This window comes from Anneissia japonica, unplaced genomic scaffold (assembly GCF_011630105.1).
Source record: "Anneissia japonica isolate Jap-2015-1 unplaced genomic scaffold, ASM1163010v1 scaffold9_len2422644_cov172, whole genome shotgun sequence".
NCBI lineage: Eukaryota > Metazoa > Echinodermata > Crinoidea > Comatulida > Comatulidae > Anneissia > Anneissia japonica.
Genome location: NW_022758107.1, coordinates 1,487,738 through 1,508,212, shown reverse-complemented (window position 1 = coordinate 1,508,212; position 20,475 = coordinate 1,487,738). Strand labels below are relative to the sequence as shown.

Sequence of the window (20,475 nt, the reverse complement as noted above, 5' to 3'; positions counted from 1 at the left end):
ATGTCTTGTGTCCTAAAGATATACTGTTGTGTTTACCTATAAATTTAATATTTTTGAAGTTCTTACTTTGTATATTTGATTTAGTAGCTATGAAATGATAAATGATTTTCCTCAGAGACTCATAAATAAAACTAGACTATATGTTTTGCACACTAGTAATCAATTTAAGGACTTTTGTAGTAAATATTATTTGTAAAAATGAGGTTGAAATTATAGTTTGTCTGCTGTTTAAGGCCAAGAGGTACGTGCAACGTGCAGTACAAGTGTCTTAAACATTTTAATTCCAGAGACATATTGACTAGACACAGCTTGCAATGTGTCTCAGACCTTTAAAGCTAAGATACCATTTACCTTAGCTTAAATATTAATGTCTTGAGAACTTCAAAGCTAATGTAGTGGCTATTTCAGTAGTGGCGCAGTAACAGGGGGGTTTCTTTTATCAGACAATTATGGACTGTCCTTGTTGAATGCCATCTGAGGCCATTATCCTACAAACATTAATTTTTCAACCTCAGTTAATGTTGTTGCAGTTTCTAATGTTGTGGTCTAAAAACTATTTTCATTCTAAAGCCTCAAATCTTATTTGTATAACCCCACTACGGGTTTTACTCATGAACTGTGACTGGAGAACCTAGGCAACCCTTTGGTTTGGATTCCTCTGTCAAACTTTTAGATCCCATGTATATACCAAATTCAGGAGCCACCACTGTTCTGTATATGTGTGCAAAGACAAGCCAAACCAGTCACTCGTTACAAATCCTATTTCGGGGATAATGGCCAAAACATGCTGGAATGTCAAAATTTTTGGAAATCTATTTTATTGCACTAAACTAACCTTTATTTATATATCATGCTATGAAGTTATTTTCCCTATTTTCAATGTTAAAACAATTTTTAACAATTTGGTGGTGGTTTTTGCATAAGAAATGCCCGAAATCGTAAACTTTGAAGGCTGATTTCTCAAATATTGTTCTTTTAAACAGCTGTATGTTTAAACTCCTTGAAGTTCATAACGAAATGTTGGATTTAAATGATTCTTTACCATTTTATAGCTCTCATTTTACTGTTTAACCCTGTATTAATAACTAAAAATCAATTTTTGCGATGAGAGACTGGTTTGGCTTGTCTTTGCCACATATAATTTCTTGTGCCATATTGCTTGTATCTACAGTATTTTGTTAATATGTGGATGAACTTAAGCTATAAAATATCTCTTTTACAATGCCACCACAACTAACAGTACATACATTGTCAGAGTGAAAAGTAAATTACAAGAAGTCATATTTACTGTGGTTTCGAAACACCAAGCTGCCCAGAAGCTGAACACTCCATGGAGCCATGGAAGAGTTTTTGCAGAATAGCATTAAAGATACTGGATTTATCGGCATTACCTTCAAATCCGATGTTGTTCTATGTCAAATAACAAAAATATATCATCCTCGCTGCATAAAAAGGGGATTCTCTTTTTTTTTTTTTGACTCTTGCATCTAATACTGATGTTTGTTACCAGTGTAAAATGTGCACAGTTTGGTAGTCTGGTCTATTTTATGTCTGATGTAAATGAGAATTGCCTACGGAATCATAGTCTTGTTTATTTCTTGACATCAGGTGTAAAAGTCTACCAACAATACTCCACATTAATTGTGGAATGTTCCACATGTAGGTGTGATGCACTGTAATTACTTTCATATGGTTCTCCCTCCCTTATATCTGTGCCCAGGGTATAAAAGACATTTGTGGCAAAGACAAGCCAAACCGGTCACTCGTCGCAAACATGATTTTAGTTATTAATGCAGGGTTAAACGGTAAAATGAGAGCTATAAAATGGTAAAAGAAATATTTAAATCTAACATTTCATTATGAAGTCACAACTGTTTAAAGAACAATACAGTATTTGAGAAATCAGCCTCCATAGTTTATGATTTTGGGAATTTCTCAGGAAGAAACCATTACCAAATCATTAAAAATTGTTGTTTTTATATTGAAAATGGGGAAAATAACAGCATAGCGTGATGTATATATATAAAGGTTAGTTTAGTGCAATAAAATAGATTTCAAATATTTTGACATATTCCAGCATGTTTTGGCCATTATCTCTGAAACAGGATTTGCGACGAGTTACGTTAATTTGAGATCACAGTTTAATTAGAGTTGTCTTTAATTGGAGGGGTCTTTAAGTAGAGAAAAACCTGTATTTGAATTTGGGTGATAATCTAAGGACATTGTAGTAAGGAATAATTTGCCATTAAGCAATGTACAGATAGTTAGATACTTACTGGTATATTCATAAATTGTTTATTATTGCAGCCTATAACTGACAAGCATGATGGGGTGGTAAGAATGTTTAATAAACTTCATTATGTGTTTACCTGCAGAACAAAAAGAAAAACCTTTTCTGTTGCAGTTCCTAAGTTGTGGTCTAAAAGATTTTTTGTTTTCATTTCAAACCCCAAAATTTGATGACTTCACCAGAGGTTTTACTTATGAAGTCTGATCAGAGGCTCTAGGCAACCCTTGGTTTGGATTCCTCTGTAAAACTTCTGGAGTCACCACTGGTCTGTAAATCTTGTACTTCATATGCTCTTTTGTCCTTATAATTGATGTGTGGCATTTAACCATTATATATATGTTTCTTCTGGCATATTTCTTGTATCTATTTTGTAAATTCCTGGATGAACTTAACCTTTAAAATATCACTTTTAAGCTACCACCACAAAGGGGTATACATTGTCAGAGATTTTTGGTCAGTGCAACTGACAAAAAGTCAATTACTCTGGTGCAGAAGCTCCAATCTGCCCTGGAGCTGAATGTTCTATCTTAGAACGTTTTGCTAAACAGCACTGAAGATACCAGATTTATTGGCTCTATCTTCTAATGTGATGTTTTTTTTTTGCCAAGTAACAAATCTTTCTCATCCTCTCTGCATTGAAAAGGGGGTTTTTAATATATTTTTTTTTCAATTGTTACTTATATTAGTGATATTTGTTTGCAGTGTACATGTGTGCAGTTTGGTCATTTATTTTCTGTCTGATGTAAATGGGAATTTCCTCCACTATAATATTCATGTTTCACCTTGGTTTTCTTTTTCTTGATATTGGGTGTAAAAGTCTAACAACATATAGGTGTGACGCACTGTAATCACTGTTACGTTTAAATTTAGGTGATAGACCTATGAATATTGTAGTCAACAATGATTTGCCATTAACGAATGTACAGATAGTTAGATACTTACCGATATATTCATACATTGTTCATTATTGCAGCATATAACCGACAAGCATGATGGGGTGGTAAGAAAATTTAATAAACTTCAGTTCTATTTGCAGCACTAAAAAAAAAACCAAAAAAAAACAAAAAAAAAACACTTTCCTCTATCGTTTCTCAGCATGAAGTTAGTTTCGTATAACTATTGATTTTATTTCAATTGAGTTTTGTAACCTGAACCTGTTCATACTAATATTACACACGTTTCTAGCATGATTTCTTTTGCAACTGATATTAATTGATATTAAATATTTGCATGTTCTTATTTGTTTAAAATATTGCAAAGCTTATAATGGGAGAGCTGGTTCCTAAATGAAGTATGACCTAAAGCCAGAGACAATTCTCATACGTAACAAAGAAACATAGTATACAATATTATAAAATTATATTGTACAAAATACATATATAAATATATATAAGTCAGTCGTGACATCATCAGTTAAATTTGCACTTGCAATTTTCCTATCCCTAATCAATCACTAATTCGATATACTGTAGTGTTTCTGATTTGTGTGCAAAATATATTCTTCAAATAACACCGCATCAAAGCAAAATTACAAATAAAATTGGATTCTGAAAGATGACAAATTTATATCAAATTAAAATTTTTATAACACTATGATTCAAAGTATGTATTGAACTTTAGAGTCATTTATATAAAGGACTTTTTATAGCATGTTCGGACAAAAGATTGGTAAAGGATTTTCCTACTCATAAATTGAAATTAATGAAATATTAACATCAACTAATTTTCTTTTCATCAAGTTAATTTCATCATATAACTAAATATATTGTTTTCAGAGAATAAAACCCTTGATCCAAATTAATTGTAATACTAGGCCTAATAGTAATAATAATGATGAATATTTTGGTTTCAGTCTATAAAACTGTTAAAAAGATGATTGAAAAAAAATGTCATCTTAGTTTAATTTGATATTGGTTGCAATATACTATATTCCAGTTAGTTGGATTAGCTTTGTGCTAAATAAATATTATTATTATTCTTTAATTGTTTTACTATACTATATCTAACTTATTTAAGATATGTTTTGATGTGGACTGTATTCGAATAGTAATAGATAACTTTCAGTTTTTATTTTTCGTGAAGTAACACATATTAGCCCTAAGAATGATCATTGAATTCTTGTTTTTCACTAATCTGTTTATCTTAAGATGTGTGTTTATTATCCTATCATATTATTTGAATATTTCTTCTATTGATTCAATTATATTGTATCTGTTGATTTTCTTTTCATACTATGTGAATTTAACAGAAATATCTTCTTCACATGTTTTGTTAATGATGTAGTTTATATATAACATGCAAGGCTTGCCATCCCAAATCTGTCATCAGTGACCAAGAAATAAAAATTGACTTTTTAATATATTCCTATTCTCCACATTTTATTTTTTCCTCTTTCGTCGTAGCAGCCCACCTTGATTCTCATTTTTAGTATATATCTCATACAAACATACTCTTGTTATAGGCTATGCATATACATACATATATTCATACACATTATATGAATATTTACATATTTACTAAGTAAAATTCTCAACATTTTAAGCTTTAAAATGATAGATAATTTACTGGAATCCACATACTATTGCCGAAGTCATGAGTATACAAAACTGGCACAGTCTTATACTAATTACTAAGGTTAACCAGGGAACAGTGAAATTACACTGTTCCCTGGTTTAACTTTTAGTGATAGTATGCAGGTTGCAGTATGGCAAGCCTCATATGATGTTATGTGCTATTACATAATCTAGAATTGGCTTTCTTTCTCATGTACTGTGTAGATTCTGTATATACTATTATATTAGTATAATATATTCTATTTTTTCTCTTTTCTCTCTCTGAATATTGAATGTTGACTAAATCCTATGTCATTCATTTAGAATACTTTTGGAATTCTACAATTGACATGTTTTTGTAGAAGTGGTTATTTAGTGTTTTTAATTATTCAAATAATTTTTTTTTGCTAAAAGTTGGTTCTGGAAAGTTGTTTTGGAATTTTTGATTCATTCCTCCACATAACTTTTATATTATCTAAACTGAAATATACAAAGTAACGACCATATATGGTGATGGTCGGGCTAATTTTTGAGATTACCTTTATTGAGTTTTTAATTTGAATACACGAGTGCACTGATGTGATCACCTTAGCACCTCCAAATTTGTTAACCTGCTAGCTGCAATGCTTTCACAATAGACCTTTCCGGGGTGTCAATCAAACTTATCAACTGAACACGCGTGCATCACAAACACACGTGTTGTTCCACAAAGGCACATGTTTGCATATGTTTTTAAACTTTTGTTTTATGGGACCTTAGCCATAATATCCAAGTAGTGGTGCTTAGCTTAAGGGTACATTGGCTTGCTTATTCACTAATTTCATAACTGCAAAGCTAATGAAATTATATGAATCAAAATTTTGTTAAATTTTAGAATTTCTAGAACTGTATGGTCATGCATTTGGTACTATAGGCCATATTGCAGATGAGTGCATCATCCATTTTCTCCACTTTATTACCCCATTGGATCTATACTGTATAAAATGCATGTCCATTATATTTTAGCTAGTTTAATAGTAACCAGCCCTTGAGAAGTCCATAATATTTTTAGCTAGTTTAATAGTAACCAGCGCTTTTGCATTTGAACCCATTGACCAATTAGTGGAGAAGGTTCCCTAACATTTCAACTGATATCAACGTATTATGCATGTGAACCTGCTTTTACTCTGGGATGGAGTTAGACAACTATAGATAAATTTCCTTGCTCACGGACTCAAGCAAAATGCATAGCGAGCTTGAATCGCAACTTCTTTGCCAACCGCTTCCCACTTTAATTCCTGAAAGGTTTTTGATATTATAAAACACTAGTATTCTTTTAAAGACTCTCTATTGGCGACCTTTTTACACATGGTATACTGAAGATAATTATTGTTTGTTTATCATACACAGCCTCAGATTATATTTGATAAACTTATTATTAATCAGATTGATTGTATAATGCTAAAAGTTTCTATACATTATATCGTGAATCTGAAGAACAACTTGTGTAAATCATTAAAAAAAAAACTGTTGGTAAAAATATATTTATTTCCACTTAATATTGAATGAGGCTACTGAAAACAAGAATGCACTAATACATTATTATTAGTAAACAAAGAATACATTATTATTATTAATAAAACAAGCTGTCCTATAAAGATATGGAAATTGTGTCAACAACTGATATAATACTGCGTTATAAAGTTTTATTTGCTTAAAGACAAAAATTGAAAAATTTCAGCTACATTTTCTATTTTTAACATTCACAGGTGGAGAAACTAACCACTACTAGAGATGTGGTTATGTTTGATACCAAGAAGTTTGCTATAAATGCACCTTCTGTAGCTACTGAAGGGGAGGATGAAGATGAGTTTTTATCAGCCGATGAAGGAGATTTTGAAACTACAAAACCCAAATTGAAGAGGGAACAGAGTCTAGGCTCTCAACCAAGGAGCAATCTTGAGTTAGATTTTGAAGTAAAAAGGGTAAAGATCTGCAAATATGGTAGAAAATACACAACATTACAACAAAGACCATTTTAAAATCTATGTTGAAGAGCAAAACGATTGCATTAGACTGTCGCATCGTCTACCATCCAGCAAAATAGGACTATTCCAGCCTTTTTTAGCTCATTAAAAAAAAATATTTTTTCGTTAAAAAAAGACTAAAATGTTAAATGTTAATGTTAAATGTATGATTTCATACTTTTTGGGTCGGTCGGGCATGGCCAACATAACAATTTTTTTTATTTGGCATAATCTGATTTAGAGTTGTCTGTCCTAGCCCAGATACTAGTGAGCTTTAGATTGCACGACGACAGTAGGAAGTAGAACACAATGACGTCGCCAAGAAGTCATCTGCACGTGCGAGAACGTTAAGCTCTCCTCGTCACATTGATTCTAAGACGCAATTTGACCGAATCTACAGTGCAGAATGCATCTTGTGTGTACTGTAGCTTAGGGTGGTTGCTGTCACAGTGTTTAGTTGTAGTAAAGACATCAATTAAACATTTACTATGCTATTCCTTTTTAGATCATATTAAATATCTGCCAGAACAATGGAACAGTTGATGTACCACTTCTTGCGATTAACGTCATAGGACTGGGAGCAAAGGTCGACCTGAAGCCATGGCAGGTCACACTGGATGCTTCCCTTGGCAGTGTTTCTGTGCAGCACATGCAGATGGAAGGTTTGTTTTATGTTGACACACTTGTGGTGGTGATGATGATAATATTTTTGAGATTAAGTGGAAAAATAATGCAAGGTTCACAAGAATGGACAGGTTACATGATTGAAAAGATTTGAGAAAGGAATGGTAGATGCATTAGAGGAATACAGAAATGTGTATTTTATTTGATTCATTTCGGCAAAATACAACAGGACAAAAGAACAGACAAAAAGACTTTAAAGCCAAGGAGAAATTAAAGCATAAAAACACTGTCACTAGTAAGGTGTGCTTTTTGGATGTGCAATACATAAACAAAACAAGAACAATAAAATAGATTACAATATAAATTTTTAAAAATCTCTTTGAAACTTAAAATATTGCTTTAAAGGAACATCTATATTTGAATGTTTTTGTTATTTAAGAATAAGCTAATAAGATATAGAGAAAACATTTTTTTTTCTATCTTTTTAGCATTAGATGGTGGTGATCTGTACCTAGTGAAGACACCATTACAAGCTGACACTGGAGAGAGGTTGATGCACTTGAATTATCAGAAGGTAAGTAACATGGAATTCTTCATACCCATGATGGAGCTGTGGGTAACATACTCTCAATCTGATGTCAGTGTCCTGGGTTCAATCATAGAAAATTTACTTATAATAAGAAATATCAACCATGTCTAATTAAAAGGTTTATTTTTAGGGAGGAGGGACATGCGCACCACCTAGATACGCCACTGATGTTTTCCAACATCTCCTTAAATATCCACTTCTCATCTTATACTTAATTATTTTATAAATGTTTTTAGATCGAAAAGGATAATCCAGATTTTCATACTGTGCACAATTCAACGGAGCAGAACATACAAATTGAGGTTGCCGGTCTGTCGCTAATTGCTCATGCTCAAGCCATTCTCAACCTTGTGACATTCTCTGAGCAAATTGTTGCCATGTTGGATACCAATCAAGATGAGGATAAGGCTCTTGATGAAGGTTATTCAAGTGATAGCGACAAAAAACCAGGTGGGTACACACAGGTGTTTATATTCAAATTAAGAGAGTGGGATACAGCACTGTCTTTTAGAAGAGACGTTTTAGTTGCTGTGTGTGTGCAATATAGCTCAAATGCATGTTGAAGAATGCAGTACACTTTTCTGGAAGGCTTAAGTGATTGTCTCCTGGTACATGCCCAAGTCATCACCAAAAGGACCCTAATTTGAACTTCTGTGTGCTAATCGATTCCATGATAACATTATTACTTTTCTTGTTTTTCTAGTAAGGAAACGTCAAACTAGACCATTACCAAGCAAAGTGATTGATATTCAATTGATGGCAAAGCTGGATGTCATCTCAATTGAAGCGTGCACATGTGATGCTGCCCTCGCACATATTGATGTTAAAGGTAACGCAAATATATGGAAATATTCTGTGTGCCTAAATGATATTTGTTGATAAATGTATTTTGCAGATTAAAATGCCTAATGAAATTTAAAGCTGGACAGTATTTTGTCTTTACATAATTTTTTCTCTACCCAAGAGTATAATAAAAGTGGTACCGGATAGGTTTAAGTGCTAATTAATGCTAATTCACTGATTGAGAGCTCCAAAATTATGGAAGTTTTTGCATATGGTCACTTTTTTATATTAATACTTCCCCAGGAAAATGTGTATATGTTTCATAGCTGTTTGATCAAATGGCTCAAGTAATATTATAAAGCAAATGTATGCCTCAATGTATATGGCTGACATTATTATTGCCAGCATTGTGTCATTGTTTCGATTGTAGGTGTGGAGGCTGGGGTGACTGTTCAGAAACACCAAACTATAGTGTCAGCAAGTTTAAAAGACGTGGCAGTAATTGATCCTTCACCAAACACTATCTATCCAAAGGTTTGTAAGGGTTCATAGTGCAACTCTTATTAGAAGGTGTGCCATCATCAAATAATGACTATTAAAATATTTGAGGGGTACCATGTGTTGTATTACATAGGCGTATATAACTTGTTGCACAGTAGTATTATTTAATCTTGAAAATTCTGTTGTTTTATAGACGTGCCTGAATGATACGAAACATCTTATTTCAAAGAGGCGCTTATTCAGTTATTTACGAAGATAAATATAAAAATTGTTTTTTATTTTTTAATTTATATTCAATAGATTTTATCCATAGTAGAGAGTTCTGAAGTTTTTAAACTGGGACTAGTTGTACACAACAGCGCCACCGTTGGCCAGCATTATACAGACATGTCAGCTGTGGACATTAGTCTTGCACTCAGTGTCGGATGCCTGCAGGCTGTGTTCGTCAACAAGTTTATCATGGATTTACTAGTAAGTCATAATAACAATTTTCAAACTTTAAGAGTGAAATATGCCAAATAAGACAATCTTTTCCCACAAAGACAATGGTTTTTTTTTTCATTTTAATGTATTTTTTTGTTTATCTGTCTAGTGAACTAATAAGAGAGGCAGTTGCATCTCATTCTCTCATCTGGGTTGTTTCGCCGTGCATTTTGCTTGTTTACTTGGAAAAGACATTTACCTTCGTTTGTCCCCCTACACCAAGAAGTGTAAATATTTACCCTGTTGAAATAAACTGGGAAGGTTTAAAAGGCGGTGTAGAAAGGATCTAACCACCTTACCACCCAATGCTGGGGCTTAGTATGATGAGCTCCTTAACACCTCATTCCCATATGTTCAGATGAATACAGCACTACATTTACTTTTAATGTATTAAAGTTGGCCACCCAAAATATCAAGTGAAAACCTACAAAATTATAATAAAACTTGAAATTACTTATTTAATAGAATCGCATATCAATTTTCCATAAAAGTCGTAGATTGAAATAATTTTCAATCACTAACGATAAAGTGACCACTTACATTCAGAGCATTTATTAAAGTGTAATGTCAAAATTCTTTATTCTGTAGCAATTTGTAGATCATTTCTCAACTGCGAAGAAGGTGGTGATTGAGGCTGGCGCAGATGCAGCAACGTCTGCAGCCAAGACTATGCAAGAGATGCAAGCTGAAGCCATGAGGGCGCTGTTGGATGTGAACATCAAGGCCCCTGTTGTGATTATCCCTCGTAGTTCAAATTCTAAGATGGCGATATATGCAGATCTTGGTCAGTTGTGTGTGAAGAACTCGTTTAAGATCGCTGCAGGTTCTGAGGATCTCGACGTGCCTGCTGTTATTGATACGATGAGCATTGATTTAAGAAATGTCAAATTGTCAAGGTAAGAACAATACTGGAATCACAGAAGAAATCCAGCAGGATTTCATTTGTTGTAATAAAATGTTAATTTCTTTTTTATAAAAAAACCAAGGCACTGTACCTGCCTTCCAATGTTGATCAAATACTTTAATCCCTTTGATTTCCTTGGTTTCAATTTTCAGGGCTTTCATTGACAATGGTGAGGTGCAGGCAGAGTCACTGATGTTAGAGCCAGCCAACATGGAGCTAGAAATTCAGAGAAACCTTGCAGCTTCTTACTTCACTAAACTTCCAGCTATTACAATTTCTGGCAAACTACAAGCCATCAATGTAAGAGGGTTTTTAGATCTATAGCAAGATAGAGGTTGTGTGTAGAAGTATTTATAGGGGGTGGGGAGGGTAGGTGGAGGGAGGAATGATGAGTATGTGAGAGAATGATGTAATATGAGGTGATTTGTAAATACTTTATTGTAGTATTTTTGTTCAGTAATTTTTCAGTGGGGAAGGAGGGCACAGACTATTTATGCAGGGGTTGGGTGGGGTGTTAGATGTGTGCCATAGATATACCTCTGTTGTTTTTTGTTAGATTTTGCTTATTATATTTGGTAAAAAAATTAAATATATAAATAAATAAAGTAATATATTTAATAATGATTTTGTAGATGCATGTTGGTCCTGGTGATATTGGTCTAGCATTTGGTGTCCTGAATGAAAACTTGACAGAGGGGAAAGCAAGACCAGATGACATCACAGAGTCTGAAGATGTGAATACTAAAGATGAAAAAAGCCTGAAGAAAGGTAGGTTTACAACATGAGTTTTAAAATCCATTAATGTTTTCACATTAAATTGTCATAGAATTTTATGGTGAATGGTTACGACTGTACCCAAAGATATTTTCTAGTATGTTAGTATCAGTTCCAAATTCAATGAACACATACTTCTTTAAAGGAAAAATAGTAATATAAATGTAAACTATTTTTACCAATATACAGGTATTTGGAAATGATATCTATGCTGGTTAGAGTAGAGTATACTCTAACAATATATTTGTAAATTACATTTTGAATATAACCTACAAAGTAGAAACATCTTTTAATGGCCATCAAGACACCTGACGTTAAGATGCATTGTTTTTGTTGTGAACAACATTAAGTTTGATATTAAAACAGTCATAAACATTGATTGAACACGTTAGCAATTGGGGGCGGATCCAGAATTTTTCGAACGAGAGGGTGAGGGGAGGGACAACATTTTCAGAATAGATAAGCGAGTAGCAATAATTTAAGTACATAACATTGATATCCCTTGTAATTTTAAAATTCAGTGGCAAAATGGGGGCATGTGCTCCCATGCCTCCTACTGGATCGGAGCCTGGCAATAGTATGATATGGTCAAACAACTGAATTCAGCCAATTATACAACATATAAAACACACTTTACAAATTTACTTCCATTCCGATAAAACTTTTCAACAGGTGCTAAGGACGGTGAGGGGGCTGACGAGAAGAATGTATCAAGCCAATTAAGCCTGAGCTTTACCATTGAGTCTGTTGGAATAACTTTGTACCAAAAGTCCCCTGACCTTGTAAGTAAATGATTTTGGAAGTATCCTCCATTATTGAATGAATTTAATAAATTGTTAAAAAACATTGTTGAAATATTATGTAATTATGAATATATGGTAAAATTAAATTTTTTTAGAGAAATCTTTTCATTAGTTTGGTAAAAAAAATAGTTGGAAAGTTGTATTTATGTGTTTCAGACCACCGGTTCAGGTGTCCAAATTGCCAAAGAAGGGCTTGGGAGGCTGACTGTTCATGGGCTAGAGGTAGAAGCTGATATGCTTACTGACGGCAGTCTCAGTGCTCATATGCACCTCATTGACAGCATTCTGGATGATATAAGACCTGAGAGGATTGAAGGAGTCACAAGGTAGGCCAAATATTTTTAGTGAAAGTGGTTTTAAGGCAGTGATTGAGACCCCTTCATGATTAAATTTATGTTATAATATAATTATTACAGAATGTTTGGAAGAAAAGCTGATACAGATGAAGAGAGACAAATGTTGGTAGTCAAGGTAGATCAACGTAGCAATGGAAGTATCCTTAGTGAGTGATAAGTATTATTTCTTACTGTATATTCATTATAATAAGGAGTGGTCCAATAGTTACATTGCCCATCTTCTAGTTATGGGGGGGGGGCTCAAATCCTGCAAAACTCCTGCAAAAATCCTGCTCACCAAACATTTTATTTTTTAAACTAATTCATATTAGCACAATAAAAGTATATATAGTTTGAACCAAACGTGATTTATGTTGACTAAACCCAGACATACTCTTCACCAATGGTCATCGGCCCATGTGATTCCATAAAGAACGCAGTGCGAAGGGATGTCTGCAACAGATAATTTTTAATGACGATACGCTCAGACCAACAATCAGCAGACTGGTGTTGTACTGGGTTGCCGTTTGTGCCTGGCTTGATATGCAAGATTTTGTCATAATTGCAACATGATTTCATTACTGATTATGTTGAATGTATTAATTATCGACGTTCCTAATTTATTTTAATTATTAAAATGACTTCTTATTCATTCATTCTGGTTTGTTATTAAAAACATTTTGATCTAGTAGTACAAACTAAATTGCATCAAAATTTACATCGATAAAAGGTAAGACAATTGATAGAAACGGATACAGATTAACAACAAGTTAAAACCATCAGAAAAAAAACCATCCATCAATTTAGCAGGAAACACACCAAGAATTTATTAAGCAAAACCTTTCAACATTGTTTTGAAAATTTTCTTTGTTTTTTTCCCCTCAAAGTTGTTGTAAACTTCAATGATGTGCAGACCTGTGTTTGTGTAGAATTCCTGATGACAATGTCGCAGATCTTCCTCAAAGGTCTGGAAGATGGTGAGTCTGCTGACGTGAAAAAGAGGAGAGCAGAGAATGTACAAGACAGCTCTCAGTCTGCTTCCCCAAGCTCTTTGGATTTATCCTTCCATCTGAAAGTGGAGAATCCAGAGATAGTTCTGGTGGCTGATTCTAGCCGCAAGGACACTAACTGTCTAGTCATGAGAGTAAGTATTCTTCCACATTTGTCAAGAGTTAATCAATGCATGACACTCAAAACCTGATGGTAATTAGTAGCATTTTGGTCTCTCAACCTCAAGGTCGGGGGTCCGAACCTTTCACTGTGCATTTCATTTGTGCTTGGATACAAGTATAAATGGGTACCTTGTTGAAATGTACTATGGCGGTTAAAAAGCTTCTGTGGAAAGGAACTGGGCACTTTACCACACAACGTTGAGACCTACTATGATGGGCTAACAGCTCATTCAGTAATTAATATGGGACTAACATCACCTTACCTTATTATAAAAAATAGACATAGACGAAATAAGCTAAAGACAAGGAGATTTATAGTAATTTCTGATTTGCATAATGCACTTAGAAGCACAATTATTATATGTCATTCTGATTGTTTTTTTTTTTTTTAGAGTATTGGTGACATGCGATTACGTATGAACTCTGATGTGATGTCTGTTAATGGCGGGTTTTCACAAGTTAGCATTAATGCTTGTCCGTATCTTGTTGAAAATAGGAAAGGCAAGATCAGAAAGGTATAATTATGTTTGCATGCAATAGTTTATAAGAACACTAAGAGTTATTAAGCTCTTACCACATAATATCAAGTCTATTTCGTGATTACTCACCAAGATAAACGGATAAATGCCAACATCACTACAGAATTGTATAACTTATTGTGTGATTTGCCTATATGTTGACATAATGACATCATATGAGAGCGAGTTAGTGCAACAGTAAGGGATTAGACATTTGTGCGAACGGAAAGAGATATAGAACAGCCAATATCTTTCTTGCCATAGCACCACTAAACATATGGATTATGGCGCTTACTAAATCCTTGTTGATTGACTCTTTATTGCTTATTACAGGTATTGATCCCATGTAACATTGGATTCCAGTTACAAGCACCAACCGGAGGAGCACAGCATATCAACGTATCTTGTCAGGAAGTGTTTGTCAACATCTCGCCAGCAACAGTAGCCATTCTTGCAGCTGCAGCACAGGGCCTAACGCCACCGCCCGTATGTACTGTTATGCAATAGTTATCTCGGTTTTATATCCAATGATATTTAGTTTAGTGTGAATTTTGACAACTAGTCACTTCTAAATTTTGTGATTCACATAGACATATTTTCAAATTACACTCTATATATTAAATGTAATTTTACTATTATTTAAATTTATAATTATAATCAGTGATTTTGTCTTCTATATTTAGGTGGAAGAAGAGCAAAATGATGAAGCACCAAAGGATTTATGGGGCATTACTAAAGTAAAAGATCAGAACTTTTGGTTTCTACGTGACGACACTGCTGGTAAGTAACGTGTAACACATTCACTGCTACAGAAAAGCCTTTTTCCCTTGTTTATATAGTTAATTCTGTTTCATAATTTTATTTATCTCACACTAAGTGGTAGGATTCTGCTGTTGAATAATATTTTTGTAAATAAAGCGAGACATTTTTTATACCTTGATTCGCAAACCCTCTGCCTTCCAATATTGAAAGTCTATTTCGTGAATACTTACCTGGATAAACCGACTAATTGCCATTGTTCCCAAAACGGAACACCCCTTCGAAATAAAATGGAACAGTCAGACCCAGGGCGCCACATACGAACCGTCTCCCTAACAATCGTCCTCATTTCCTATTCAACGTTCGTTGAAAGAGAACCTCCTTTGTGTATTGCATAAAGTGTTGGACCACGTGTGTCTCGTGTTTTAGAAAAGAATTCTTGATTTTATTTCTGTCTTGGAATTGGATTTATTTCCTTCCAATATTGAAAATTTCGAATAAAAATAAAAAAACTATTTGCTAAACAAGAAAACAAAATTTCATTTTATTCTGACAATCTTTAAAAAAATAAGTTCCCGAAACAAGAAATATAAAAAGTCTTGCCTAAATACAAATATAATAAAGAAACATTCATAATGAAAATGTTTCATTGTATCAATCCTACTTTTCAGATGTTGATGTGGATGAGTTGTCTTTGAAGACAATGTCTGACACGCTCCTGCCTGAAACTTCTAGAGGAGAAGAGTTGATATTCACAGTTGAAACCTTCGGTATGAAGGTTGAAATGCTCTGTGGAAGCAAAATGCTACCAATGCTGTCAGCCGAGGCCAAAGTTGAAGCTATCATCAAAGACTGGTCTACAAGGGTAAGCCAGACAGAATAGATGTTAAATGGAATAATAGGAAAGTGTTGGGCATGGAGAGCAACTTCCTTGAAGGTTGCAAAAGAGTGATGTTCTTCATAATGAAAGATTAAATATGGTAATATGGTTAAAGCAAGTTTCAAGCAAGAATTGCACTAGCGAATAAAAAATGTATAATAATCATAATGATAGTATAGAATAATACTTTCTTTAATAATAATAATAATAATAAAAATCTTGTCTAGACTGTAATGTTTTCTCTATGGTACAGACCAACAGCCTCTCTGTGACCTTGACTCTTCATTAGACCCTTATGTATCACTCCCCTAAAACTTTGAATGATCCATTAATTAGTTTTTGAATAATCCAGCAAACAGACAGAGGAGGTGAATAAGTTATCTTCTCTGCAGGTAATAATAATAGTAAATAATAATGATAATAATAAAATTTAATTAGCTGTTTGCTTTTATTTTTGTTTTTAGATGAAGATGGAAAGCACAATAACTTTGGAAATGTCAAGTTACAACGAGAAGACAGCATGCTGGGATCCACTCCTTGAACCCCTAGAAATGCAGTCAGGAGGCCATCGACCTTGGCACTTGAATATATCTGTAAGGAAATTATTTTATGAAGTTTACTATTTAATACGGCAATCATCATATTTTCTGTCTTTCAGGCGACACTTTTTTTTATACCTTGTTTCGCGAACTTATTTTAATAAATTCTTCCATTTTTCCGTCTTAGATGTTGAAGAACGATGACATATCGGATGCCAGCAGCTCCACAGGAACCTCTACGACTTCATCAGAGGATGAAAGCATCGAGTTTGCTCCGCCTCTAATGAGTATTACTGTCTCGTCCCATGATGTTATGCAGTTGACGGTCACAAAATCTTGTTTAACCATGCTCATGAAGCTCTCTGAGGTGAATTAATTATTCAACAGCTTATTCATTCAGTTAAAATTGAAATGACTAAATATACAAAGCAATTCATATATAGAATTCAATTAAGTAAAGTTGCACACACTTCAACTTGGCCTTTGGGTTTGTAAAGGCACTATACCAAATACCAAGTAGTATAGAATGAAAGAGAGTGACCACTACATTTTTTTTTTGTTTAGTCCTCAGTAGTATCTACCATGGTTTTTCTTTTTTTACAAGATACATTTCTTCGTAGAGGGTAATAGTTTTAGAAATGAATATCGTTAATATTTTATGCGGGTGCACTTCCAATAGACAATCGGGGAACAGTAGGAAAACTTCCATGTTCCATGATGAATTCCATGGCATAATTACAGGAATGATGTATTTCTAAACTGAACTGTGATCTCTTTGCTTTTTATACTCTTTGCAAATTCTAAACATTATATTTATCATTATTATATGATACTATGTTTTATCTGTTTTTTTTCCTGATAGATTTTTAGTGAAGCTCTAAGCAAAGGACACTCGGAAATACAACCAAAGACGAAGGCGGCTGCTTGCACTATCACCAACTCGATAGGCGTGTCCATCTACCTCACACCTGGAAAATACTTTGAGGTAGTTTGTCAGCAGAATGCTCTTTTAGTATTGTTGTCAGTTACAATCATTACCATCACTATTTCTAAAGTACTATTATTTTACTTCGTATTCGTGTCATCTAATTTTGTATTGTTGCCTGCACTAGATTCCTGATTATGCAAAAGATGGAAGGATTCGGCTACAACCAGGAGAGGTTGTGGACCTTGACATGTCGCGGGAGTTGAGTAGAAAGGCACCACTTAGGCTACAATCTTTCATGAGAAGCTCAACAGAATCTGCAGAGCAAAGCATCAACTTTCAGGTTTGAAAAAAATTTTCTGATAATAATTTCATACTTGTTTATTCACTATATACTTCTTTGAGATTCCACCACATTGAATATGAATTGTTGTATTTCAGGTCGAAGGTTTTGATGAAGTCAGAAATGTTGTGCTGTCAAGGGTTGGACATATTCTATACAACTTAAAGCCTACAACTAAGCATAAAGCAGACATGCTGTTGTCAGTCGCATTGGAGATTGAGGCGCAGATGGATTCCAGGTTCATTGTCATACGTTCCCCACTTCAGGTAAAATATTTGATAGGTATTTGGCAAATGATTGCCAGTAAGGTTGCTTGGTTTACAGAGAACGCAATGCAGGCATATTAAACACGTGAATATGTCAAGAAGTGAATGGAATTTTCCACGAAGCGCCGCTACATGGATATGTAGTTGCTAAGGTCCCATCAAAAATTAGCCTAAACTTGTGTGGTTGTGGGACATGTGCGAATCACTGGCCCATTTTAATTGGTTAGTTTTTAAGTTGATTGACACTTCGGAAAGGTCAAGTAATCAGTATGTTGGGAGAAAATTCCCATGATCATCAAAATTAACCGTTACACAAAATCTTGTGCAATTTGGGAAGAAATTGTTTAAAAAAATATATAAAAAACTGTCAATGTTCTTAATTCTTGCCAATTACAGTTAAGATATTCAGTAGAAATTGGATATTTTAATTTCTTATCCTAAATATTATCATTATGATCATCATTTAGGCCAAAAAAAAATATATGTTGTGTTGCCCTCAGCGACCGACCGACATCAGATCTTTTGCGCTGAGCTGTCAAGTCACGACCAGATGATCTAGGCCTAGGCATAGCCTATTCTTTATTATAAGTCAATCGTGACGTCATCACTGCAACTCCCAATGTTATTTTCCTATTCCCCACCTAATTTTTCAATTAGTGGATGCTTGGCTTGATTTTTTTTAGGTTCGTGTGCAAAAATATTCCTAATTTTTTCGTCTCCGCGAAGTCATCACGCATCGTGATAAAAATTAAATTGTAATTGAAAATTACTTTCGTTAAACATGTTTAATTAGAACCCGAAGAAAGTTACTTCAAATTTAATATTAAGTATGAACAATTAAGGAATTCATTGAATCAATGGACCCTCATAAACACAACAAGCTGAACATTTAATAGGAATATTCTAGACCTATTTTAAAGACTCAAGGAACAAATTTGGATGTACTGCAGGCCTACGGCCAAACAGGAGGCCGCCAAGGCCTCCTACTACTACTAGGCCGTAGCCTAGCCTAGTTATGAAATCATTGCACGATTTTACCTGTCTGCATGCACCGGCCAAAAAGGACGTCAGTGACTGTATTCTCTCTCGAATGCTGGAATGTTTATTTCTTGACGAAAGTCTATCAAAATAGCATTACAAACAAGTTCTTTCTAAGACAATACAAATTACAATAGTTATCATCCGTACTGTACTGATGTGTAGTTAATTAAACGCGCATGTAATGTAAATAAGCATGTTCTATTGTGGTGCCTACACAAGCTACGAGCCCAGGCCAGGGTCTTCATAATAGGGACTGTAGTTTGAAGCCTATCCTATTTCAGGTAGGCCTATTACAAAAAAAAAAAAAGGGAAAAAAATCCAACACAATTTTTTTTGGCTTAATCATCATCATCTTCATCATTATCTTCATTATCAAAAAGGTATGCCTATGTGTGTAATATTATCTTTTTCTTTTCTCTTTCCAGATGTTTAATCATTTTTCCATCCCAATTGAAGTGTTCATTCGTGAAAATAATGCCATGAGGAATATAGGTGTGATTGAGCCTGAGAAGCGGTTCCCAGTACCACTCTATGTGGCCCACACTCAGGATCTCTATGTGAAGCCCAAAGGAGAGTAAGTCATAATAATAAAATATATTAAAAATTATAGATTCAAACTTGCTGAAACTAATAACAATTTTAAGTGGTAAACAATAAGACATTTGATTGCAGGATTTGTAATAGTAAGATCGTCCCACCTAAACTAGATTGTTTTAAAGTCAGACTCCGGAGGAAAAAAAAAATTTGATATGTTGTAGAACTGAAGACAGAAAAAAGTTTTTTGACGAAAAACTCGGGAAGGTGAACGAGATACAGATTTTTTAATACTAAAAAACTGTTGGAAAAAGGGGCGTAACTGCCCATTTTTACACCTCCGCCCCCCCCCCCCCTGTTTTTAAATATTCAAAAATCTGTATCTCATTCACCGTTGCTCAGTTTTTGCTCAAACTACTTTTTTTCTGTCTTAGAAAAATCAGTTGTACAACATATCAAAACATTTTTTTCCCTCCGGAGCCTGACTTTAACCTTTCACCATGTTTGTGCTTGTGTATGCAACAGCACTGTTTCTTGAAGCACAGAGGTACAACAGAGATCATTGATTTTAAACCTCATCACCATAATATTTTAAGCTTGCCAGAAAAGAATTTTAGAAAAGATTAATTAAAAGCTGACATATATCATTAGTGTTATATTTTACCTTGAGCATTCAATGATAACATAATACTAGTGGTTTTATATGTGTGTATCTTATACTGTTTGATAGTTGGTTCAGTGATCATTGATTTTAAACCTCATCACCATAATATTTTAAGCTTGCCAGAAAAGAATTTTAGAAAAGATTAATTAAAAGCTGACATATATCATTAGTGTTATATTTTACCTTGAGC

The 20,475-nt window shown here is 33.9% G+C and overlaps 1 protein-coding gene across 1 annotated transcript in view; it reads left to right on the top strand.

Moving 5' to 3' along the window:
- Positions 1–20,475, top strand: part of LOC117125134 (vacuolar protein sorting-associated protein 13A-like) — an 89,413-nt gene that overhangs the window by 40,945 nt on the left and 27,993 nt on the right. The window contains exons 22-47 of the mRNA XM_033271534.1: positions 2,308–2,334; positions 3,264–3,290; positions 6,591–6,806; positions 7,354–7,510; positions 7,961–8,046; positions 8,298–8,511; positions 8,765–8,890; positions 9,275–9,378; positions 9,646–9,816; positions 10,417–10,724; positions 10,885–11,032; positions 11,365–11,500; positions 12,179–12,288; positions 12,466–12,635; positions 12,726–12,811; positions 13,532–13,788; positions 14,209–14,331; positions 14,668–14,820; positions 15,018–15,114; positions 15,765–15,958; positions 16,438–16,566; positions 16,700–16,879; positions 17,375–17,497; positions 17,625–17,780; positions 17,879–18,046; positions 19,513–19,661. Of these exons, the coding sequence (XP_033127425.1) occupies positions 2,308–2,334; positions 3,264–3,290; positions 6,591–6,806; positions 7,354–7,510; positions 7,961–8,046; positions 8,298–8,511; positions 8,765–8,890; positions 9,275–9,378; positions 9,646–9,816; positions 10,417–10,724; positions 10,885–11,032; positions 11,365–11,500; positions 12,179–12,288; positions 12,466–12,635; positions 12,726–12,811; positions 13,532–13,788; positions 14,209–14,331; positions 14,668–14,820; positions 15,018–15,114; positions 15,765–15,958; positions 16,438–16,566; positions 16,700–16,879; positions 17,375–17,497; positions 17,625–17,780; positions 17,879–18,046; positions 19,513–19,661 (3,815 nt within the window). The remainder of the gene's footprint in view (positions 1–2,307; positions 2,335–3,263; positions 3,291–6,590; positions 6,807–7,353; positions 7,511–7,960; positions 8,047–8,297; positions 8,512–8,764; positions 8,891–9,274; positions 9,379–9,645; positions 9,817–10,416; positions 10,725–10,884; positions 11,033–11,364; positions 11,501–12,178; positions 12,289–12,465; positions 12,636–12,725; positions 12,812–13,531; positions 13,789–14,208; positions 14,332–14,667; positions 14,821–15,017; positions 15,115–15,764; positions 15,959–16,437; positions 16,567–16,699; positions 16,880–17,374; positions 17,498–17,624; positions 17,781–17,878; positions 18,047–19,512; positions 19,662–20,475) is intronic.